This window comes from Pseudochaenichthys georgianus, chromosome 22 (genome assembly GCF_902827115.2).
Source record: "Pseudochaenichthys georgianus chromosome 22, fPseGeo1.2, whole genome shotgun sequence".
Lineage (NCBI taxonomy): Eukaryota > Metazoa > Chordata > Actinopteri > Perciformes > Channichthyidae > Pseudochaenichthys > Pseudochaenichthys georgianus.
The window spans coordinates 8482635-8508441 of NC_047524.1; the positions used below are offsets into that span (position 1 = coordinate 8482635).

Here is a 25807-nt window from a genome sequence, read left to right on the forward strand (position 1 = left end):
CTCTGCACTGCTGAGAAAGATCCTTGGAAGTGTGGTGCATGGTAATAGATCATCAGGACATTTCAATAAGGATCTGCTTTTTATCAATTCATCCTTAACTGCATTATACTGCAAGCAGCATCAGACACATTCTTAACGATGGCTGTGGTAGCAGTGACATCTTGTGGCCTTAGAGTTGAGTTGTATGTTAGACCTGTTCACAATGTATTCATTCAGTAGGGTTAGGGTTAGTCCATTGGTTTATATAGTAGTTGTTGTTGCTATTTTCTACATTTGTACAACATATTAACATTATACATTGGTTACAAACAAACAGAATCAATATACAACAAACGTACCTTCACAGAAATACATTACGTAATGAAATTGTAAAAAAAACACTTGTGTCGTGTCTTGATACATAGAAAGTCATAGACCCTTCCAGATGCATCACTAATTACACAATAAAGAGCTAATGCATTGAAGTAAAAACTACAATGTTTCCCCTCTGAGATCTGAAGTATGAAGTAGCCTGAAGGAAAGTACTGACATTACAAACACTTAAAAGGGGGCCTATCATGCAAAATGCACTTGTGTACGTCTTTTATACATGAATGTGTCCCCGGTGTGTCAGGGAACTCACCAAGTGTCAGAAAACACAACCCTCTCTCTTTTCCTCCATACCCAAATCTCTAAAAACGGGGCTGCAACGGATCTGATACAAATTTGAAATTGTTCTGACGTCAGAAACGGGGTGCTCCGCCTATATGGGCAACTCTCCACCTATGGGGAATGAGAGGTTGCGTGGCATGGTAACAGCATGGTAACAGCAGGGTAACATGACGCTCGTGCCTCGCCCCCCTCCTTTGCGGGGGGGGGCGTGGTCAGCTGCAGCTCATTTGCCACAGAATCAGCCCTTGTGAAGACAGGGCTGGAAAAGAGCATATAGAGCGAAATGAGGCATGGCTAAAATGCATGATCTGTTTGGTATTTTGAAAAAAAAATTCACAGACATGTTTTATATAGGTATGGCCCTACAATATATTATTCAAATATAGCATGATCGGTCCACTTTAAAGTACATGTACTTAGCTTAGTCTTTTGTTTAGACTTTTTTTTTTAATTATTCTGTTCTTCAAAATAGTCATGGAAGAGTCGTCGGACCTCCTCAGCCTGACTTTGGTCGATGCTGTGGGTTAAAGGCTGTTTGTGTGTGGGCTGAGGGCTCTCTGCCTCTGTCACCTCCACCTGCCACTCCACCCTGAAGGCATCTCCGTGGGACTCACACATGTTGTGCAGGATGCAGCAAGCTAGAATCATGGTGGGCACCACGTCCAGTCCACAGTCGTTCCTCTTGCTCAGACACTGCCAGCGTGCCCTGAGTTTTAGCAGAGCCTCCTTAGACACACGCAGCGCTCTGGTGAGCTGCCCATTGAAGAGCTGCTGTGGCTGGGTCAGTGCTGTGCTGCTGCCCCTTTCCTCAGGATAGGCCTTCATTAGCCAGCTCTGCAGAGGGTAGCAGGCCTCCCCCAGCAGCACATACCTGAACACAACAGATGATTTTTACATGCAAAAATGACTAAGCATTGCAAAATGTAAGCTCTTATCCAGCTTAAACCAGTTTGGTCGGATACTAATTGTAAATATGTTGCATGTTTGAGAGGATTGTGGCAGCACTAACTGGTCTGAGGTTCAATTATGGTGCAACAATTAATATCCTAAACACAATGGCCTTAAATGTGTAGTACTTCACATTTGTGTATCGGATGTTGTAGGAGAAATGTTGTTAAATCCAAGAGGATCCATGAGCCTAACACCTTATCAATTGAAAATACTTGCACCGACTTGTAGTTTGCTGGTGTGAAACTGTTTATGCTGAAGTGTTTTATATAGTAAAGTTTTAGAATGTGATATAAGTGTATGGTCATTGTGAGCAATGGCACTTGAGACCAAGTGTGTAATACGACCTGGTCATTACTTTACGTGATGTAGGAAATATGTAAACGGATGTTTTTATAATAGTATTCCTGTTCTTAAACGCAGCCCCTGTTTACTTGAATTTATCAATAATTTAGCTAACAAGGGTTGGGTCATTGAGACAAAAGATAATTTTGTTTATGTTTGTGAGACATGACTACTTGGTACTGAATTGAACCCTGACTCAACTGTCATGCTTTTAACTTTACCGGAGTGAATTTCCCATGAAGACAGGTGGCAGGGCAGACGACAGTCCTCCCTCTGCAGCTGTGGCACACAGCGATGAGTTCTGGAAGATGTCAGCTGGGTCCGTCCCACCTGGGAAACTGGCACATACATCCCAGAATTGCCCCCGGCCACTAACAGCCACCTGAAACACAAAAGACACAGAAAGAGGCACTAGGTCAAAATCTGAAAAAAAGCAAACAAATATTTTCAACAGCACTTTTGGGTGCCCTCTCTACCTGCGACAGCACTGAGAGCCAGCCTGCAGGGTTGGCATAATCGGACGCGTTGTTTGATGGCGTGATGATGGCTGTGTGGAGTGTTGCTACGGCAGCGACACAGTGAGGGAAGCCCCAATTGGACAGAAAGAGCCGAGCTGAGTCCTCCAGCTCCTGCTCACTGGGGGGCCGCAGGTAGATGGAGCTGAGGAGTGCCACGATGGCGTGACACATGTCCCTAACACACCTGCACACAGTGGACTTCCCCACTCCAAACAGGGTACTGATGGTGCGATACTCGATGTTGGACGCCAGGCGCCACAGAGCCACTGCTACGCGTTTCTCCACCGGCAGCGCCAGACGGAAGCTGGTGTCCTGGCGAGCCAGACGGGGCCTCAGCTTGTCACACAGGTAGAAGAACGTCTCCCTGCTCATTCGAAACTTATCGAGCCAATCAGAGGGCTGGAATTCTGTCATCACCACCCGCTCCCACCAATCAGTGCTTGGAGTGGTGGACCATGGACGTGTGCGGACGTTGGAGCGCATACCTCCTGCTATCATCATCTGGGGAGAAGAAGATTCATCATAAGTTACATTTTTCTTTAAATTAATTCACATAATTCTATCTCACTAGTCACAACTCTCACAACATTTGACAACAGAATGGTGTAAGGACAAATTCTAGCAGGGAAATCTAAGGCCATAAATATAAAAACACTAAATATAACCTGCTACGGTTAGTACAATAACAAACTATACTTCTATCATTGCTAATATAACAAACAGATAAAGAACAGATGTCAAAACAAACATGCATTGTCGTGTTTTTTTTCTGCGCCTTTGTTGAGATCTATGCAGCCTAGCACCTGGCTTTACTTTTTATTTTTGTTTGTATAACTGTCAATTTTCTGGTATTTGAGCAGAAATAGATATTTTTAAAACCAGTAACCAATCTTTTAATCCTGGCTCTGTTGTAGGGTTTTATATTTTAAAGTTATACTATTCAGAGAGATGTCATAATCATCTTTATGATTTATTTTTTACTATATTCTGGGAATGATCATGACTTGTTTCATTTTATTTATTTACCATGCAAGTCCTTGCTTGTAAAGCACATTAATTTGTTTGAAAGGTTTATTTGTTGCAGGATTTTGGTTTTATTTTCCAAGAGATACTCTATGTCTGTATTTTCCACAGCAGGTTGTTAAAAAACAAGTGGTAAGAGGAAGAGGCTAACACTGGACCCAATTGACTGTAAAATGTGAAAAGTAAATGGGAGGGGGTTTGGGAGGGTCTCTAGCTTACTTTAATGAATAAGTCTCACACAAAGTGTTTTTACAAACCACAAATATAATGTTTGGATATTTTAATTATAAACTGCTGTTGTGCCATGTAATGGAGCCTGATTGACTGCCATATTTAGCCTTTACATATGACGGTGAATATGCTTGGATATGAAAAGAGCCAGAGAGGGACTGACTGACCATGAGCGTCCTCCTCTGCCTCTGGAGGAAGTACTGCCGATGTCTGATGCGTCTCTGGATCTCACCGCGCCTCTGAGTGTTGGCGTTGTTTAAATCTCTCCTGCGCTTCAGCAGCATGTAAGTCATCAGGAACATGAAGGGCCGCAGCAGCTCCTCTTCCTCCATGTGGACAAGTGCAACCACGAGGCAGCACGCACGGCATTAAGGTACAGTGGTGACAGTAATGTAAATGAAGAGCCTCGGGTGTTCCTGCAGGTAACGCTACTGTCATTTCACTACAAAGCGCAAAGTGGTGTACTTCCGCTTTCTTTCTGTTTGTGTCGGTCTTTCTTCAGCCTCTGCTGGTGCTGCCATCTAGTGGATGAATGTAAGAAGTGTTGTCGATTACTGTATGTCACTAGCTTTATATAGAGTCTAATATATAACTTTTATAACAAATACACATTAAAATATACACATGTAAATGGAGATTGGGCCTATTTGTTGACTTTTCTGTGTTAGCATTCAGTATAAAAGACATAATATATTACATGGAAAATAGTGTATTGTTGGTAATTTTTCTAAATGTTTTCCAATAGCTGCATGCAATAGACAGGAATGCATTTAAATATTGTTTTAAATGAATAATGTTTGTACCCAGAATAATTTAATGTCAACATAATACACTGTTAAATGATTACATTTCAAATTGTAGTTAAATTAAGATCTCTTCCACTTTATTAAGTTGAATTATAGACATCAAACAATATGCTTTACAACAAGTGTTATCTTCCAAACAATGGAATTATAGGGTTGAGTGGCATCTTGAGCAGAGGTAATATCTGTATGTGTAGATTTGAGGTTACAGGAGGTGCACAGAAGGTAGGCCTATTTATTAACTCTAGAACATACTTCAGATTGTGAGAAACGGGCAACAAAAACCTAGGACAAAACTTTCACCCGAGTGATAAAGAGCTCTGCGGCTGCGTTCTCAAACTCCTTTGCATCCATATCCCCCCCCGGGCCCCTTGTCTGGGCTGTAGCCATGGCCTGACCAAGCTTGTATGGGGAAATCTTGGCACTAGCCTCCAGGTAGCGCTTAGCTTTAACATTAGCCTCCAGACAGGAATTAGATTTAGTATTAGCATTAACACAGCAGTTAGCCTCACTGCCTTGGGAAGTCTCCAGGGCTTCCCTTAAGGTCCCCAGCACGGCCATGCCAAGTACCCGCGAGGCAGGCCCCTCGTCAGGGCAGCACACCTCAGCGTAAAGCCTCTGAGCCTGCCGGATGTAGTCTGAGAAAACTGCACATGTGAGCACACCGTGACGGAAGACATCATAAGGGACGGCCTCGTGGTCTTGGCAATGGAGGCGTCGAAGGAGCGGGGCGGAGGTGGAGGCAGGGACTCCACCTTCACTGCACAGGCACTGCAGAGTCTGTGTGTAAAGGCCTCCCCTTACTCCCCCTCCCACTTCTGTCTGGCTGTCGTTACAGGAGCTTTCAGGGCACTCAGGAACCTCAGCTGCACGTCTGCGGGGCCCGGTGCTGTTCAAAAGGTCGTAGGCCACACAGACGTTGTTGCTGAAGGCAGATCTGGGTTTAAAATGAGAAATGGGATCAAAAATATAAGATAAAACAAAACTTTTTGTTCATTCTGCAGGAAATTATTTTGCGACAGATAATGCAAAATCTCTATTTCTGTTGAGTGACTGACAATAAACTCAAGTCTTTAATGGTCGTTTATCACGTTCTATCAAGGGTTCTTAAAATATTCTAAGGCGGTAGTTGGTAATGTTGAGAAATTGTTAATAAATCAACCAATTGTGCAGTTCCCCCATCTAATTGGTGAATTGAAAAGATACAAGAGTAACTTAAGTGTCATGGTGAAGGAAGATAAACAGTAAATAATTTACCAAGGATTAGCCATTTGTTATTATAAAACTTACATTTTGCAGTTTCTTATCAGTGCAATTGACTATGAAAAATAATTGACTACATAGGTGGTCACACAGACCCCAAAACAACAGACTTCTACAGTCTCTCATAAACATGCACAGAGAGCAATGAGTAATTGGTTTTTATCTTATATCACTATAGGCTATATAGGTTTCAAAATTACACTAATGTAAGATTACAAAGAGCAAAAGATAAAATGTGCTTAATTAAATAGACTGCTGAAGTATAATCATATGTTCTATTAGAATAATATTTGGTTCATTATTTCAAAAAAGCAATGTCGAAGGGTTGTGGGTTAGGACCGTAAATCTCTGTGCCCTGACCTCTGGGAGTGGTGTGCCAGCCGCAGGTGCCACAGAGCCCGATTGAGATGCTGCTGCTCCTGCGCGCTCTGCGGCCCGTTGTTCATCTGATCCGCATCGCCGCATCCAGCTGTGCCGGGCTCTGTCACCGAGGCGAGGTTACAGAAGTGGTCGGCCAGGAACCCGATGGGATCGTCCGACCTAGCCTCCACCATCTTCAGAATGGCCCCGCGGAGCAGCTCTCCCACCCCGGCCTGCGACAGAAACTCCCTGTCGCAGTCCGATTTGGTGGCTTTCCCATCGGGCATCCCTGGAGGAGCTGCCCCGGACCGGCGCTTCTCCTTGTCCGCCATAGCTACGTCCCGTGATGCAGCAACGGAAGTGATTTAATACCGGTCGGGAGACAGGAAATTGACCCGTTTATTTCGGTGTTACATATCGCAAGAAAAAGAAGCGAAATTATCCGATTTCTACAACAAGCCTTAAAAAAGAAGATCTGTCTCCAAAATCACTCCGCTCTGTCTGCTGGTTGCTAGGGACGCTGTCTGATTCGTCAAATAGTCCGTTCTGGGGCGCGTAGGGATTCTGATCCCTAATGTTAAAGTCGGGTTAAGGTGCTCATTAATTCCCATTCCTCTCACTCTTTGTGAAATCCATTTTATTTACTGAAATAAAATGTGAACACGTTGTTACACAAATTAAGAATATGGAATAATAACAACATTCTATATTGTTACACCACAGTTACAGGGTTCTTACACCTTTTCAAAAGTCAAATTCAAGCACTTTTCAAGCATTTTCAAGGTGCATTTTCCAGCTTTTCAAGCATCTTACAGCTGTTGTAAATTACATATTTATATACACATACTCAAATGATTATTTCCCTACCTCACATTAAATCAGATGTTCTTTATGCTATAAACAACCAAATGTGTGTTTCGTGATAGCATTCTACACGAGGATGAAAAATTAAAGAAAAGAAAACTAAGTTTAATATTTCAAAATTAGTGACCTGTACATAGACTAGGCCTCCCATATAACCTGTCTGAGCCAATATAAAACAATCAGCCAAATAACTTTTCAATACATTATTGATTAATTGTTGGTAGTGAACGCAAGTCAGAGGTACATGGTGTACTTCTACTCCTCTACAGTTCAGAGGTACATGGTGTACTTCTACTGCACAACAGTTCAGAGGTACATGGTGTACTTCTACTCCACTACAGTTCAGAGGTACATGGTGTACTTTCCTCCACTACATGTATTTAATCCCTTTAGTTACTTCACAGATGAATGATGTGAAATCTAATCAAGTGTTGAATCAGACTTTAGTTCCACCCGGAGTAAATCCACCAGCTACCCTGCAGTATACAAAGTCATTCAGACTCGCTGCACCTTCACCAGCTCTGAGAACACTTTCATGATCAATCATTATAAAACATATCATATATATTATTCTGAAATGGACCAATCTGCACAACGACTACTTTTACTGTCTTTCACTATATTTAGATGAGAATACTTTTCTATTTTCACTTGAGGAACATTTTGAATGCAGGACTTTTACTGTAACAGAGTATTCCTACACTCTGGTACTTCTACTTTTACTAAGTACAAGACCTGAGTACTTCTACTTTTACTCAAGTACAAGACCTGAGTACTTATACTTTTACTCAAGTACACGATCTGAGTACTTCTACTTTTACTCAAGTACAAGATCTGAGTACTTCTACTTTTACTCAAGTACAATATCTGAGTACTTATCCACCTCTGGTAGTGTATTAGCCTGAATTGTAGCCACCAAATCACGCAGAGCTGCATACAAATAGACTCACAATGGTAACAAGTGGAAAATAATATGTACAAATGTGTACAATGATTTTAGGTAATGTTGACTACTCAAGACTCCTGACTTATACATCTCCAAAGGAAGACTGTGTTCATTCTACAATTACATGGGATTAAAGCAAAATGTAGTTTTAATTGTATAATACTTCAATTTTATATAAAAGACAGTTTGTTTTCATGTTTTCAAATAAACAAAGTCTTGGCTTTCAGAATATTACACTTGTTTCGTCAAATTCAGATGATAAATACAACTTTGAAGCTTCGGCATGATTACAAGCAGAGAACGGACTAATGTAACGTCACAGCAAGCATAACAACAGCCGGTGTTTCTTGTGAGGTTTTCCCCGGTACACAAACGCAAAAATACACAAACACACTCGCGAGCTTCCCCGAGACCAGTAATACAAACGAAAATGTGTCTTCGGGTCAATGTGACTGATTTCGATAGAGCAAGTCACATTTGGTTTAGGCACGAAACATACTACCAGTAGAAATACATTGCTTTCAAAATCGCTCTGTGTCGAATCAATAGATTATATTTCGTGACTATAACACGAAATGCCGTGAGAGCTTCATCCTCTGAACACCACACGATGGCGACTGTAACGCACATAACATAGGTACGCTCCTCTGAAATGATTGTCCCCTGCAATTATTATTATCCCTCATGGAGTTTGCTATTCAGCTCGCTAACGTTAGCTTAAACAAACGTAACATGCAACGTTAGCCTAATCTAAAATGCTCTACTACGGCGTACCTTTCATGTGGCTCATCAGCGCAGACTCTCGCATCGTTATTTTTGGAAACTTTGCAGGAGGCTACTCGTGGGCTTGACCCTCGTCTTAGCCATGGCTTGTATTTGTCTTCTGCTAGCCAACGCTCGTTGAAACTGCAACCTCCTGGCACACAGTCATCTATCACTCTCATCAGAATGCCCAGGTCACACGTAACACAAACACTTGCAGTTTCTGCAAGTGTTTTGCAGAAATTCTTTTCTTTTAATCTAAAAAGCGAACTATTCAGTCAGACAGCAATATTTTGTAAAAGTAAAGCATTTACATTTTCAAGCACTTTATCTCAATTTCAAGCACCATTCCCAAAATTCAAGCACTTTCCCAACCTTGAAAACACCACGTCAAATTTCAAGCATTTTCAAGGATTTCAAGCACCCGTACGAACCCTGAGTTAGGAATCATTTTACATACTAGTGCAGATACAATACAGGCTAAGATCACTTTACAATAAGACTTCCCTTATAAAGGGTTTACGAATAGTTTGTAATAAATTTATTAATTAGATTGTGAACACTTTATAAATCATTAATAAGCTTTCACAGGACATGAGATAAACAGGGCAACTGTGACCGGTTGCTTGCCAAATAGTGAGCCCACATTGATCTGTACTGCTTTATATTGGCTACCTAGCTTCAGCCAGCATCCTTGGTATCTGTTGTTCACTGAGTTGATTCCCCCCTTCCATCTTGATGTTTCTAGGCATCTCTTATGACTATATGAATGAGTTACTAACATGTATAACTGCCAAAAGGGAGCCTTATTGTAAAGTGTAAAACACATTCCCATTTGGGGGGAGAATCAACTCGGTGAACAACAGATACCAAGGATGTTGGCTGATGAAGAAGACTAAGGCCCATTCCCAAATCGCCCCCTACACCCTACCCCTCCGTTTGCGCGTTCACACTGCGGTACTTTTCCCACAAAGGTTCATGCGAACTCTTTAGTTCGCATGAACTAAGTACAGATCGCGTTCACACCAGAAAAAGTCCCTGGGGGTGGATTAGGCAAATGAAGCCGCTGACGTCACTTCTTCTTCTTCTGCTTTGGGTTTACTGGCAGGCCGCAAACCACTTCACGGCGTATACTGCCGCCCAAAGTCCCCGGAGTTGGGGACTGGCAGTGGCTTCAGTCCCCAACTCCGAAGCCACTGCTGGGAGTCCCAGCAGCTTCTACTGAAGCCTTCCGAGTAAATCGCCAGAACGCCGACACCTCCTCATCTCCACCGCTCCCATGTTTTATTTTGTGTTGCCATAAATTAGTCTCTCTGCATTTCTGCGCTGGGCTAATGCTAATAATGCTAATGCGAGGATAATAAAATGGCGGCTTCACAAAACTTTTTGGGAGTTTTACGGGGCGTGGTTTGCAATTCGCCCAGCCAATCAGGAATATAGCTCTTTTCTCAAAAAAGAGCGAATTTTTTTTCGCATGAACTACTTTTAGGCTGCGGCCCCACGAGGACGAATTCGGTCGTTTGCGTTACTGTTTAGTGTCATATAGACCGTTCGGCCACACGAGGAGGACCGAATATGGCACTAAACGACTGAGGAAACGACAACGGGTCCCAAGGTGGATAGAAATGCATACGCCACTCTCTGGGGGGTCAAACAGCTCCGTGTGTGCGCCCTATACGGACATTTTCAGATCACTGATAGTGATTGCGCAATAGCCCCGCCTCTCCCCACCTCTTCTGCTCACCTCCGCTTACCCCGCGCCAGTGCTGAAGTGTTTCGACACCAACAACAACAACAATGGCGGATCGCAGAGTTGCTATCGTGCTCCGGACGCTATTGACCATGCTACAGTTGTTTGTGCAACATCTACAGCAATAATGATGAGGCAATAGCCCCGCCTCTCCCCACCTCTGCTGCTCACCCCCACGTCAAAGTAAACTGCACCCTGAATTCAGATTATTTATCTTTCTCTCGCGAGTGAAGTCTAATCTGACAGGACGGAGACACGCAGCTCTGCTCACCTGCAGCTCCTCCCTCTGCAGCAAAACACACACTTCAAGTCAGATCATCACCCTTAGCTATTTTAATTACCTCTCAAACTCCCTAAACTAGTTATAAATGTGTTTATTTGTACAGTCGGCCGGGTCACTGATTACTGGATGAGCTGCTGCATGAGACAGACACTGGCGCTGTCCGAAGAGAGGGAGGAAAAAGAGAGGCTCCGTGTATTTTATCATTATATTATATAGAGTCGTTATTCATTTGTTTTAAAGCTCAATAAATAACAAAGAAGACCTTTGACCGGCACTTTTATAATTTTGTCCGGAAGATTTCAACTTTAATACACGCTGACTGGCGAAAAACTCTGCCCGGTTCCCTCGGCCCCCACCGCGGAGAATAAACAGAAGGGCAACCATGACAACAATGCTTCTTCGCTGCTTTTGTGGAGGAAGTTACAGCGCCACGTAGAGGCTCCTGCATATGTACTGCAGCTTCTCCAGCGGTTGGAGCTAAACGGAGCGGTCTCGTGTGGGCAGACACTATCCGGATAATTATTGCATGTGGACGGAAGCCGTTTGCGATTGCGTTTGCGTTAATCCTATGCGTTTAGCCGTTTTCGTCCTCGTGGGGCCGCAGCCTTAGTACCGCTCTTTTTGGTGTGAACGCGATCATGAACTAAGTTCGCATGAACCTTTGTGGGAAAAGTACCGCAGTGTGAACGCGGCAGAGGGCTGTTCCAAAGCAACGAGTGTGGAGGGGGAGTGGGCTATCAAGCCCTCAAACAGCGAGTCTGCAGCGGTGCTGACTTGAGACCGGTCTCTACCTGACCGGAGTCACGCTGTGTGTGTCCGTCAGGAAACACGCTGTTTACATGAAGTTCCAGCAAACATCCACTGATAAATTGCGATGTTAACAACCCCATGATAACCTCATATGTTTTTAACTTAGGATCATACCTGTGTTTAGTCTAGAAAAAGGTAAATGTGTGCATTTTATTATAAAGTTGTGTATATTTACAGACCGTTGCAAAAACTAAGAAGCTTATAAACATCAGGTTTAAAACTAAAAGAGCTTTGAAACACAATGAAAGATGTTTGGAGTTTTATTTGAGTTATTAATTTAAACTTTTTGTCTAAGAGATGCTGATTTGAAACCGTTGTTACATACAGTTACGGCACTTCCTGTTTCTGCCGGAGAGAGGGGAGGCCGTCCCAAAGCTTGCTGCTGTATTTACTCCCTCCATCTGACAGGAGGGAGCCTCGTTGAGCTGCGAGTGTGACTACAGACGGAGTTCACTCCATCACGGAGGGGTAGGGTCGAGGGAGTGGTTTGGGATTGGGCCAAAGTAAGCTAGGTAGCCAATATAAGGCTTAGTCATCTTGCCAAATAGTGAGCCTGTGTTGATGTATGAAAACTGGCTTATAAATGGTTCTTAATGATTAATAAAGTGTTTACAACCTAAGTAATAACCTAATTATAAACCCTTTATAAGGGTAGTCTTATTGTAAAGTGGTACCAGATAAAGCACCAAACCAATACTTTTTAGTTACACATTTCTTTGAGGATAAGGTATATGTGGAAGTTAATGTGTGTACAGTTTAATTTTGTGTTTGAATGAGAAACTGTTTGAGGAATATCTGATGTAAACAAATAACATTTTAAAACAGTAGATGGATGACATTGTTCTTACCCATTCTTTTTTTACCATTACCATGTTTTTTCATATGGTATTGCAACAAACGCCATTGCTCGTTACATGTAACTTCAGATGTGGCTCAATAAAGGGAAAGGTACACAGAACACAACAATTAATGCCTCAGAAATGTTAAGTTTAAGCAATATGTTAAGGTTTATTGTATAGAACATGATAACAGCCCAGGTTATTGCTAACCAAAACAGTAAATACAGCATCCATATTTTCATCCTCTATCTTTAAACAAAACATATGGATGTCTACGTAATGGCCGTGATATACATACAAACATACAGTAAGTTAGGAAGATGGCCTTCGATCATCAAACAACAAATACATCATTTATCAATAAAGTGTTTTTAAATGGCTGCACGATCAGTTTCATGTTTGTTAAACATATGAACCCATTTCTAAGAACGTTACTGTACAATTGGATATGAAATATGCGTTGCACACACAAAACTACTTCCAAGCAAATAAAAAGCTTTTACTCATTAAAATATTGAGTACATGGTTAACTCTGCTTAAAAAAAACACATATTTTTAACAAAATAGCTTGGTTTGAATATTATTACGCCACGTGGAGATTATTGAGGTGTACTCCATCTATGCATCTGTTGATGCTCAGCAGCTATAGAGGACGACTGAATTAATGATATTTAAATGTTGCAGCACCATGCCATTTTTTATTAATAGGCCAAAACTTGTTGAATACCTATGTTGTTAAATGCATCCTACATAAATGTCAAGTTTACTTTGAATGTTGTAAAACCAGTGTTATTGTTTTTTGCAATGATAGACGAAACAAGTTTACAGTTAAGTGTTGTTAAGTTTCCCTTGTTGGGCTGTAGTGTTATATTTGCAGTCATAATGCAATGTCTGCGTCGCCGCCTTGTGCATGGATGCCATTTGTTAGCGGCACATGGTTACCATTGGTAAGGACTACTTTCTTTGAAGCAGTCACATGACCGTTGATGTAGGCTGCTTGTGGAGGCAGGAAGTTCCTCTGCAGCTTGTGCTCCAGCAGCATGTGGTTCTGGGGAGGAAGGCCCAGGCACGCTCTGAAAAAGACAAGGCGGGAGACTGTTATCAACTTCTGTCACCGAATGAAACGCATAAATAGCACACCTGTTTATAAGCATTGTAACACCCAATAGAATAAGCTCCTGAAAATGTAATCACACCGTAACCTTTGTGGATGTGATAAAACCCAATGATGATATAACTTGACCAATAATGTAATAAAATGAAAAGAGGACGTTGTTGACAAAATGAAAAGAACATTTTATGGAGATTAAAGCTAGCCCTGTCCATACCTCATGATGTTTATTATGCTGGCCCTCTGGCGGAAGAATGCGTTGATGACCGGGGTCCCTGATGGGACCAGGGGGGCCTTGCAGAGGAAGGAGAGCAGGGCCAGGACACTGTGGAAGGACTGGAAGTCCTCCTCCCCCTGGGGTCTGACAGCAATACGCTCACAGAGCTCCGTCAGGATCACCAGGTCCAGGATGATCGGGCTGGCCAGCAGAGAGTCCTGTTGCAGAAAGTGACAAGAAGAAAGATAGATGAGTAATGGTGGAATCGAGGGGGAACGGAGAAGTTGAAGACATCGATTCTACACTATAGCAGTGTCTTTTTTAAGACTACCACTGGGAGTCACCAAATCAAAACTTTTCATATCATACACACTGGCATTGGTGCCAACTACACTGATGCAGATAAAATGACACCACATTGTTTCAAGCGTTTGGCTGTTTTTTAAACCATGATTCGACAACTTTAGTTGTTCTAGTTAACAAAAAATTCACCATTTATATGATAGGAAAGTACAGTTATTTTCAAGCAACTTATGTGGAGCATTTTTTTAACACATTGTGTTCTCTATAAAAATGTGGTTAACCTGGCATAGTCGATCAGTTTTACAGCCATGCAACCAGAGTAGGTGTTTTCGCGAAGGAATGGTGGCGGATTAAAGCAGGTAGGCCAGTGAAACATGAAATAACTTTGTAAATGACGTGAAGATGTCTCTTTAAATTAGCTCCAAAAACTTGCTAAGAAGGATTAACAGTAAGCTCTAGTACTCCTGAGCCTCCGCCACCATAACCACTGTCAGATAAAGAAGAAACGCTTTGAACGTTGTGTTGAGCAAGCAATTACAAGTTGAACCCTCACATTGGAAATTGCTCTGATATGCCATATTTTACAATTTTTCACTTTCATGTTTTACAGAAACAGATTTAGCGGCCACTGACCTCGCAGGTGTTGTGCAGTGCGATGGTATTGGTCCCTCCCATCATTATTTCAGAAGTGTATTCATCCATGGCGCGCTTGCTGTCTGCCACGTAAGGGACATACTTAATCACCACCTGAAAGAACACAGAGACAGTTAACAAGTGTGTTGTCTTCAGTCAGATTTGACATGGAGCTCATTATCTTTCTGAGTCACTCACACAGTGGTCAGGTTTCTCTCCCGGCTGGTACAGGATGGGGTTGGACTGCACCATGTCATCCACCACGTTGCTCTTGGAGATCTCCTTGGAGCGGAACTGCTCCGGAGCAGACAGGTTTTTCCCATCGTTGTTGCCGAGGTGATTGTAGCTGACAATGGATTTCGGCTGTCGAGGGGGGGAGAGGAACTTATTAAAATGTCTTTGTTCAGGAAATACAGTGTAGTGAAAGTTTCAAGCTGTCAACTGGAGCTCTCCCCTAGGGTTCGTCCTCTTTGTTTGACCCATTATGTCCTAAAAAGGAACCCAGATTATAGATATATATTTTAAAGCCATCGCAGGCATGATTGTGAATTAGGGCTCGATGAATTTAAGTGATTTACTGAAGTTGTTAATCGATTTCTATTCCAAATGATTAGATTTAAATATGTTCACGGTGCTTTAATGTATAAGTATGTGTCTTGAATTGATACGTCTCTATTTTCTTGTAAATATCTGAGTTTTCATGTGTGTAACCAAACCAAAACTATAAATGCTGCAGTGTGTGGCATTGGTTTATTCTACGTAGCTGTCCCCATACCTTTATTATTGTTGTATTGTTTTAAGTGTCGGACCCCAGGAAGAGGAGCTTTTGTCAAGAGCAAAAGCTAATGGGGATCCTTAATAAACATGAACCTTTACACATAAACATAGAGAGGTTAATGGGACAAATATAGCTATCTGAACCAGATGATATTTGTTTCTGAATTTTTCCTCTTGGATATAAAAACATCTCTGAAATCATAAGCCCCCGTATTTTAGCCTATATAGTTTTTCGTGATTGTTACAACCACTAGTAGCAACTCAATCTGGTTGATATCAGATCGTTACTTCATTAATCCTCCTTCCTTCTATCTCACCTTGATACCTGAACTGACCAGGAAGTCAACCAGCACTGACTTGATCTTGGTCTGACCGGATTTGAAGTCGTCTCCTCCGATGAACACTCCTTTCTGCACGGCCAGCTCTATTGCTCCTGGTACAAAGGTGTTCTGCGGGGAGCCGTTGATGTAGGCACAACCCTCCAGTATGCTGGCAACTGCAAACAGAGTGGAGGGAGAAACCGCTGCTCCAGTCTGATGATGTAGAGAAAAGACAATGAAATCATGTCTGTAAACGAGTGTATAATCTCAGCTTGACTCACACAGCGTACATTTCCCCCGAGACTCTCCTCACATCGTCTTTGCGGCACAACTCTATTGTTGCCTTCATGCCTATCTGAAATTGAGCTGTTTGCTGAAGATCACAAGTCTGTGAAATAGTTTATTATCGTTGCTGACAGCAGTACAAGCATGCTGAAGACGGGAGATAAAAAATAAACTTATCCATGAGGAGCAAATCATAATTTCCTTCCCCTGATCTGATATAAAAAGGAAAAGCTGACTCATTCTGGCATTTCATCTACAAATCCACAGTGAAGTGTTAGGGGAGCTAATCTCCTCATCCTCTAAGCTTTATTAATCACTAAATGTGATGAAGGATTACTGTTTGGTCCTCGGCATTAGGAGGAAATTAAAGTTGAATTCATACTACTGGCCACCATCACAATTTAGGTTGGTTTCTAGGACAATTTAAGTACATCTCTGCTGTAACACACTTAAGGATCTGTCTCTTTAGAGTTTCAACTTTAGAATATATTCTATACGTTTGGAAGTTTTCTGACCAAATTCTGTTCACAGCTCCGGCTCTCACCATGATGGCAGCAAGCAGGTTCTTGGCAGTGTCATTGACTCCAGGTATGATATCACAGAAGCGCTCGGTGTTGGCGGTCCACAGAACAATGACTTTGTCCACACCACTCGACTGACGGAAGTCTCTGATGTCAGCTCTGATCTGCTCCATCTAGAAAAACACGGTCAGATAAGACATTAAATGTGAAATGACAAAATGAGACTCCAGACACTTACAGTGCTTTCACACATTTCACCTGTTTGGTTTAAACAAACTCAGGTCTGTTTGATTGGTTAGTATGGTTCATTTTGGCTGGTGTTAAGCTGTCATTCAAACCTTAGAGTGGACAGGACAACTGACTATTGGAGTTTATTTGTGGAACCAACCAAAGGATGTTAAAGGGGCCATGTCATGGCCATTTCTACTGATCATAATTCCATTGTTGAAGTCTACTAAAATAGATTTATACTGTGCAATTTTCCAAACTCACATTGGTTTCTCACACAGCATCTCTGTAACGTATGTGTATTCACCGGTATTCACTCTGTCCTAAACGGCTTGATGGAGCTCCTGCCCCCCCCTCCCTGCCCAGTGTGCTCTGATTGGTCGGGACGTTGAGAGGCTCGTTGCTGCATCTGCTGCGAGGAGCGGACAGGCTTCCGGGTCGGCGATACAGCGAGAACAAGCGAAACTCATCCTGAGCACACACAAACAATAAGTGTGGCTTGATATTGAGTAAGAAAAAGGTTTATAACGCTCTGAGCATGCGGAGAACATTTCTCTGCAATCCCAACTTAGCAGCCCGAAAAACGTTTACCCATTTAAACTGTCGTGGTAGATACCTTGTTTGTTTTAAACATCATAAATACACAAACAACAATGAATACTTACAGGTTGTGTACCCGAATCTCCCGCTGGTCCAAACAAAGCAGGAACAGCATCGTTCTTCAGTGCCCTACGCGCTACATATCCGGCATGAATCGCTGAAAGGTTTGTGAAGCTTTGTTACGTGAAATGCTGGCAGAGGGTGTGGCCTCTGAGTATTCACATGTCACAGCACCCAGGAAGTAAACAATGGAACATGAGAAATCTCCAACGAGGCGTTTTTGGGGCAGCATAGACTGTGTTAGAGTTTTACTCGCTCCAGAGTGTACTTTGAGGGTTTTTGACTCTGCAGACCGTTTACATGCATAAAAACCTTCATAACACACAAGGGGACGGGTAATAACCGGAAAAGCATGACATGGGCCCTTTAAGGAAAGCAGACGTGTGATTTCGGCAACATTTCAAAAGCTTAAAAACTAAATCCATCTACTGATCATAAAATCTAATTAGGAAGTGATCTTATGATGCATCTGTATAAGGAATAATATAACCTATTCATGCATATCAACACTTAAGCGCGTCAGCAGGGGTATTTCCCTTGATTAATAGGTCAAAAGCTGTTAAAACTGCTGTGCATGTATCCGACTCCATGTATTTGATCAGTCCATTAACTCCATTAAGAAGTGTTTGACACAATCTAACAGTAATCAGCCCCCATTCATTACTGTATGCCTCATGTGCAGCTTTTGTAGCCTAGAGCCTCGCTTCTGCCTGATAATAGTATTATTAGACTGCAAAACGACTAATGCTTATAATCAGTTACTTCTTGGTTATTCCTTGTGACACCAAAGAACATTAATATACAAATCAGAAGCTTTAAAGAGCTGCATAAATGTCTGTCAATGTGAACATGAACCAGCCAAGAGCTATAGTGCAACAATGTTTTATTTTCCCCTTAGTCTGGACTAAATGAACAGGACCATAGGTTTGAAAGCACCCTTAAACCTGCTGGTGTAACAGACCGAGGGTTACCTGCTCCGCCATGCTCCCAGTGAGGACGTTGTCGGCACGATCCTCCTGGTTTGCCGCGATGAAATCAGGGAAGTAGATGGAGGGTCTGGGTATCAGGCCGCTCATGTGAGGTTTCAGCTGCTCTTGCAATGACCAGTCGAACACCTGAGCTCTCTCCATCGCACTGCCAAGATCCATTGAGGAAATATCCCAGCCTAAAAACACAAACCCACTTCCAAGTTAAGAAAGAACCACTGAATTCCTTCAGATCTAAAAGGGCTGACTTAGGAGAGTCATTACTTTGATCCTATAAAAGTCTACAGAAGCTCTATAGCTTACCCTGTTAAAGCTATTCCCTTATGAAGTAACAGACTAGATTGCAGTTAAGGACACCTCTGACCATCTTTACCTCATGGAGAGGCTCTCCATGAAGCTGCCCTGAGACCAGAAATCCCTGCTGTTAACACTGCAGTTACCTCACTCTCAAGTTGTGTAGCAGATCTTAAACCTTGAGCAGAATATCAGTAATTGTCCGTACCGTCAAAGACTATATCATTAGGGTGCACCATGGGTAGGAGGTCACGGAGGGGCACGTTGACCTCGCCCTCTGGCCCTGATCCCAGACAAACAGTAGACGCCTGCAGGAGGGAGCCGAAGTAGTTTGCTTTCTGAAGAATGTGAGAGATAAAGGAGATAAAGACACTGGTTAAATTCCCTTTAAGGACTTTTTTTTATTTAAATGGGTTTAAGGTTTTATAAGTGTATTAAATCCAATGAACCAGAGGAACAAGCTCATAAAGGCAACAATGTATGCCCATATAAGGGAAATCCCTGAGCCCAGACTCAGTTAAGCCCTTAACACTATTGAGCATGTCAGCATAACCAGCTTATAATGAGTCCGTACCACTGTATCGGGGGACATATTTATAAAATAGGACAAAAGTTTCTCCATTAGCTTCTTACTGGCAGTCAACGGTTTCTCACATCACATAATAGTCTGGTTATAAAGATTTCATTCACAATCTAGACGTTTTTGTTGAAAGAAGAATAATTGCAGTGTTTCATGATGTAGCTGCAACACTACAAATGTAAGCTTTATACAAGAGATTACTATTTTTCAAGCAGTCAGCAACTGGTTTGCATTCCTTTCTGTACAGTATGGTTACATAATCAAAGTTAGGTGTGTAACTGTTAAAGTTAAGTGGTTTTACAGGGTTTCTTCAGTTAAGGTTCATCAGATTTAAGGCATCACCATTAGCGAAGTTAAGAAAAAAATTGTATGCACATTTGTCCAATATCTAGATCTGTGTGACGTTATAAGAGATGCATTTTGTAATTATTCTTTTTTTAGGAGTTGTGAGAGAATATTTTGGGAGAAGACTTTTAAGGATGCAGAATAATCCTGTTTAATGTGGAGTAACCATCTCAAATACAACACATCTTAAGTCTGTGCCACTGGTTTCCCCACACTTTTCCCTATTTGTATGTATACAGGTGTATTTTTGTAACTCATCTAACCTTCATTCCCATCTTGGTTCTCCAGGTGAGACCCAGCTTGTTGGCCAGCACGGCTGCAGTCACTGTGGTCCCGTTGTTCCCTCCCCATCCCACTAGCATCACACCCAGCTTGGGCACACGTCTGTCTGTGCGGAAGGTCATCTTGGTGGTGCGGGGAGTCACCTGTTTCCCAATAAAGAGAAAACTTTACAAGGACACTGTACAGATGCCAAACACTGATGCATGTCTCAGGTTGTCAGAAAGGTCCACTTACTGTGACTCTGTTCCCCTCTTTGTGAACGGATGAGGTCTGGTACTCATACTCGGACTCAATGTGTGTATCTGTGTACCTCACATTAGGGCTGTTGACATCAATGTTGAAAGACATGGCCGCAGAATCTGGAAAAAGAGAAACAAAGATAACGTGTTTAATGTCTTCCTCTGTATCTGGAAATATTTAAAATCGGTTTGCAATACCATAATACAATAAATTGTAATATTTAAGATGAATCTAAAATGTATCTTGCCACAGTTTACAGGTAGGCCTATGTATACATTTCCAAATTAGATGGACAAACATTACAGTATAGGAATCATTGATGGCCAATTTCAAGGTTTTAATCAATATTATTTTTGGATAGAGCAAACAAGAGGCAGTGGCACTATAGTTAAGTGTTGTTGTCACTGACTTGCAGCAGCAGCAGCTGGCTTTTATTGTTTTTCAGATAAAGCTAAACTAAAATATGCTAATACAGTTTGGCCCTTGTTGCCATAGCAACATGAAGATGTATGCAGTTGGCTGAAGAAGCAAGACTGTTTCCAGATTACTCATAATAAATCCATGCAAAGTATGCATGTTTCACATTTCATACAACAGTGCAACCCAACAAGTCAAATACAAAAATTAAAAACACATGATTTAATATTAAATCTACTCCAGTTATTACATATCAATGAATGATATCATAATCACACGTAAATATTCTTATTGGTAGGTAATACAAAATAAATTGGAAATAGTTTACATGCAGTTGAAAAGTAAGTAGTGAGTTTCCTGCAGTTAACTGGACTGCCCCACGCTATGTGTCGCACTCAGCCATAAACTGGCAACCCCGTGAATAACTTTCAATTACTGCCCCGGACCACGCCTCTTCAGGAGACCTGAAGCAGTTCTGAGTCGGTTACAGATTATATCAGATTATGACAAATTATTTATCTTTACAGACAACAAAGTACCCAGGCCACAAGCCAATTACCCTTCGAACACGACCACACACACAAAAAATGTACATTTTATATACGATTACGTTTTCACGAAAAGTACGTCATTTTAAACAAAGGTATCAGTCTCAGAAACGGACTCACCAGTGATCTGGCAACGCAGCACTTCATTTATTTTGTACAACTATGTCAAAATATTAAGGCAACATCTAATGAAACAACGTGTTAGTTATAGTAATTAAACTTAATCCATTACTTTTGTAAAACATAAATACTTAAAACCGAGCCCACAAAGGGACCGGAAGTCCTTATACTTGTACGCCACTCGTAAATGCGTCACCTAAAATCACAGAGCATCGTTGGTTGCCTCTACTCTGTCCCGCATCCCTTAATCACAAAACGGAATAGATTTTCTAAGCAATTACTGTAAAACCACCTAGTACTATTTCTGTCAATTTACTCTGAAGAAACAGATATCAAATGAATGACTTGCTAATTTGAACAGAAACTAAACCCGGAAAAACACCCACCTTCTTCCTCTTGGAGTTTAAAAATGACTGTAAATATCTTTGTTTAAATGAAGCAGGTGCTAGTGTGTGTGTCGCTTGCAGGAAATGTCCAGTCCTTTTCCTCAAAAAGAAATTGCCAGGTAGCCTACTGCTTGTCTCACTACGCACATAGGATTATTCTCTCTTTAAACTGCACTGCTCAGACGTGTTCAGGGATCCGGCCAATCAGAGGGCTCCATGCAGCACGTGGTTTGAAACGCTGGAGCGAAACAGCCAATGTATGATCACGTTGAGAGAGACTTTGGGCGGGATTTAAGAACATGTCACATTCCTGAGACTCTGAAAACTGGAAAAAACGATTAAGAGTTTATATTCATTGATTGCAGATTGGGGTTGTTCTATGGGATTAGTTTTGTATCATAAAGATAAAGCAACACTTTCTCAGAATAAAGCAAAACTATGAGTTTAAAAGGGGGAAAAACTGAGTCAAGCAAAATAAAATAAATTTCAAAAATAAAACTATAAATTGCAAACAAATCATTTGTGTAATCATGTAAACTATAAGTATTTTTTCTTTGTTTTAACATAGGTTTTTGTTTGCAGTTCTTGTTTCTTCTTTCTCAATGATCAGACTTTTGCTCTCCCTGCAGCTCTGCAGTTTGAGATTCTGACACAAACCCCCCAGGTGGGCGGGACTTTCAGGGGTGCGTCCCCATTGGCTACTCAGTTTTTGAGTGACAGCCCAGTCCTCCAGCGATTGTACAGTGCAGGCAGCTGCGGTGCGGTAGCTAGCTGAGCGTGGACAGAAGACTCCCAGAAGAACCAGCATTTCAATTATTATAATACTACGAGTGAAAATATATGTAAGTATTGATCATTTGTGTTGTTTGTGCTATACGGTCTGTTTCTTTATTGTGTTAAGTGAGAAGTAAAGCTGTGCTATGAAAGTTAGCTTGTGCTACCTTTAGATCCATAACAATGCAAGCTAAGTAGCCTAACAGTTAGCTACATAGCTAGCAGGGATTGAGCGTTCAGACCAAGCGGCAAACTCTGGGGAAGAGCCGGGAAGCCAATACGGAAGTGCCACACACTGCAGTTCATATATTGGCCGATAGGCGATGGCTGCAGAAAGGAGCAATTTCCATAGACCCCCATGTTAAAATGCCCAACTTTACAGCGGAAAAAAACATGTTTCTCTCCCTGGCTCCATACATTTTATTATCGATATAGTTAGATTCCACCTTCATGATTATGGATCTGTGAGTGAATTGTTTTGTAACGCGACCCTTTTATTTATATTAGGTCTTAAAGTTTGTGCATACATTAGGGCGTGGTCACTTTGATTGACAGATACGTGCCTCACTGTCAGCTAACAGCAACTTGTCCACTCTGCTAGGCTACAACCATAGAGGCTACAACGTTAGTTAGTCATAGTACTGTACTTGACCCTTTAGCTTTAGCCGTGTTCGTGGTGATATACCAGACAATTAAGATGTCGTGCTGTGCGCTTGAATGTACTAACAGAACTTCCAAGAAGTCTACTCACAGCTTTTTTCGGTGAGTAAAATGATAATATGATACATGTTAACCCCGTTAGCAGGTGTTTGTGTGCTTGTTAGCTTAGCTTGTTATGTAGCTAGCTAAGGACGTAACCCTTTATGCATGTGTATATATATATATATACAGTTTAGTTTATGATTCAGCCTTGGGTAAGACTTTTATAGTCTATGGCTATGACGCCCATAATGCTAAATGGGAGCAAATGTTAAAAGGGGACCCAATTATCCCAGTGGTGGCCGCCGGAGTCCGCCGCCGAAGCTAACCGGAGCCGTAGCTAGCCCTTTGCGGCTCCGTTAGCTTCGGCCAGCGGCGGAGCCCGGCGTTATAACTGGAGATCAAGGAATGCAGCGAAACGCGGACTTGGTTCGCCTGCAGACCGCTATAGTATTAGCTAAAGAAATGATGTTGAACAAGGCTTATTAAGCTGAACATCGCCACAATTGTTCTGCTATGTATCGGTACTTATTTTATTTTATTAACGTGTGAATGACAAGCATTAAGAATAACAACAAATAGCTATTTATCTTGCATATTATCTCGTTTGATTATGAATGTAACGTTTATATAGTGGAACTACACTGTTTTATCAAAACCAAAGTGCCACGCAGTAACTTGGTAGGCCCATGCATGTATTTCAGCAGGAAATGTGCAACCTAGATTACATTTACCAACACAGACTATATAGAAATATTTGTAAAAGTTGTTCATGCGTTACTAAGTGAATATGGCATTAACCCTCCTGTTGTCTTTGGGTCGGTTTTCATGTATTTTTGAATAAAGGTTTCCTTTCGGTGATCCAGACAGGCTGGACCAGTGGGTGCTGAACATCCGGAGGAATACATGGACCCCCAACGTTTCTTCTCGCCTGTGCAGTGCACACTTTGAGAGTCATCCCTTCAGCACGGACTCATGGGTACAGATCCTTTTTTAAAAATAACTTGGTTCCATTTGTGAGTGTAAATTGTTGTTACTAATTAAATACATGTTATACATTATACAATGCTAAATAATTGTTATGGCACAGCTTGCACATCAGTGATGAGTAATGTTCTTTTTATTAAAGGCCAAATTAAGATTTTGCCAGTTAAGTAAAGAAAAATAGAAATCGATTTGTTTGCAAACCATCACATTTCTCTTCAATTTATGCAAAGACTCTTTATCATAGATAGAGAATTGCCATTTCCCCCCACATACTCTATGTTAAAAACAGATGAATTATATTACCTTTTTTTTACATTATTTTAATAGCAACATTCATTCATCTGTTGTCATCTTATAACTTATTTATCTTAACAGCTATCACTGTAAAAATGATTTAATTTAATTTTACTATACAATATTTATCTTTACATTCTGTTCTTGCATATGTCTTATTATATTTACGTGTATATAGATTTCTGCCTGCACTCATTTATTATTCTTAATTTTGAATTTCTTTTATTGTTTTATGTCTTATATAACTGTTGCATTGTTGGAGGAGCTCGGGACAGATGATTTTCATTGCCATTCCCACACTGTAGCCTATGTGCTATGACATAAATCCTTTGAATCTGAATCTTGGAAACACGTAATTGTTGAATAGATTAACTGCATAGTTAACATGTTGGCCCTCTATTGTCTTTTATAATGCACTCTTACATTTAAAACAACATTATTCAAAAGAAAGTTGAATATCTACAGACCTCAAAAAGTTATTTTATGTGTTTTTGTTTATTATTTTTATTAGGGAAGGAGATGCCTGAAAAACACTGCAGTGCCCACCATTTTCTATTTCACCAATGGCAAAGAACAACAGCCTGGAAGGAAAAGCAGGGTGAGTAACAATGACGAGGTAAGTGACACTCCTAGTTCGACTGTTAATAGCAATGAGGAGGTTGCAGATGTAGACCATGGTAGTGGTGAAAACAGTCTTGCTGCTGATCAGAGCAATATCATTATGATACAAGGCATGCCTGAAGAAGCCTTTGTTGTTCCACATGTGGAGCATAATGACATTCCAACAGTCAATGCTTGTGAGGAGGATGTTGGTTTGGGTAGCAGCAGCCAACAAACAAAACAAATTGGAAAACAGACAGACTCCGCCTCTGTTCACTCTTACACTTGGGCTTTAAACTAAGACGGGTCATACTGAATAGTTTGTGCACACATTTCTAACATGTGATCTTTCTTTCATGTAGGACGCTTGAGGGAAGTTGCAACGCCTCGGCCAATGGGATGTCTTCTCCACGTGAAAGAGATTGAAGGCATCATTTATAACTTGAGACAATTTTCCAAAAGTTATGACTTGTATTGGCTTTGATAGTAATGGATTACATCGAACACGAATCAAGATCGTATAGAAAAAAATGAAAGTGTAATCCTTAGTTACATAGGAAGAGATGTAATCGGATTAGTTTTACTTTTTTTAATAATAGGGAAACTCAGGATTACAATCTTATTCAAAACCTAAAAAGAGCAGATAGTGGTTGTTGTAAAATGATCAAATGGTATCTCTTCTCTGAAGCCGTACTGTTCTGGAGGATAATACTTTAATTGTGAATCTCTACACCTACTGCCTGAATCTGCTTTATGGTATTATATTATACATTTTAAGTAAAAAAATCATATTCATATTTCTTC

The 25807-nt window shown here is 41.3% G+C and overlaps 4 protein-coding genes across 5 annotated transcripts; 1 reads left to right on the top strand and 3 right to left on the bottom strand.

The window, feature by feature from the left end:
• Positions 1–80: 80 nt before the first annotated feature.
• LOC117467599 (uncharacterized) lies at positions 81–4172 on the bottom strand. The gene is made up of 4 exons (XM_034111326.2): positions 3884–4172; positions 2421–2963; positions 2166–2326; positions 81–1522 (listed from the first exon to the last, which is right to left on the bottom strand). Exons 1-4 carry the CDS (start codon positions 4046–4048, stop codon positions 1099–1101), a joined length of 1293 nt encoding a protein of 430 aa, XP_033967217.1. The 5' UTR covers positions 4049–4172; the 3' UTR covers positions 81–1098.
• A 411-nt stretch (positions 4173–4583) lies between these two features.
• Positions 4584–6627, bottom strand: tpgs1 (tubulin polyglutamylase complex subunit 1). The gene is made up of 2 exons (XM_034111811.1): positions 6143–6627; positions 4584–5456 (listed from the first exon to the last, which is right to left on the bottom strand). Exons 1-2 carry the CDS (start codon positions 6472–6474, stop codon positions 4805–4807), a joined length of 984 nt encoding a protein of 327 aa, XP_033967702.1. The 5' UTR covers positions 6475–6627; the 3' UTR covers positions 4584–4804.
• A 5913-nt stretch (positions 6628–12540) lies between these two features.
• On the bottom strand, positions 12541–21823 carry LOC117467663 (inositol-3-phosphate synthase 1-A-like). Its single transcript, XM_034111459.2, has 11 exons — positions 21650–21823; positions 20173–20297; positions 19920–20081; positions 18940–19069; positions 18423–18616; positions 16587–16736; positions 15755–15970; positions 14859–15023; positions 14661–14774; positions 13725–13942; positions 12541–13469 (listed from the first exon to the last, which is right to left on the bottom strand). Exons 2-11 carry the CDS (start codon positions 20284–20286, stop codon positions 13274–13276), a joined length of 1659 nt encoding a protein of 552 aa, XP_033967350.1. The 5' UTR covers positions 20287–20297; positions 21650–21823; the 3' UTR covers positions 12541–13273.
• A 518-nt stretch (positions 21824–22341) lies between these two features.
• On the top strand, positions 22342–25796 carry LOC139436038 (THAP domain-containing protein 5-like). Of its 2 annotated transcripts, none has more exons than XM_071207188.1 (4): positions 22342–22491; positions 23969–24101; positions 24915–25019; positions 25366–25796. In XM_071207188.1, coding segments are annotated over exons 1-4 (249 nt in total). In that variant the 5' UTR covers positions 22342–22489; the 3' UTR covers positions 25375–25796. The 2 variants fall into 2 exon arrangements, 1 of the variants encoding a protein (XP_071063289.1); XR_011645237.1 differs by having other exon boundaries at positions 22349–22491; positions 24915–25001.
• Positions 25797–25807: the final 11 nt, after the last annotated feature.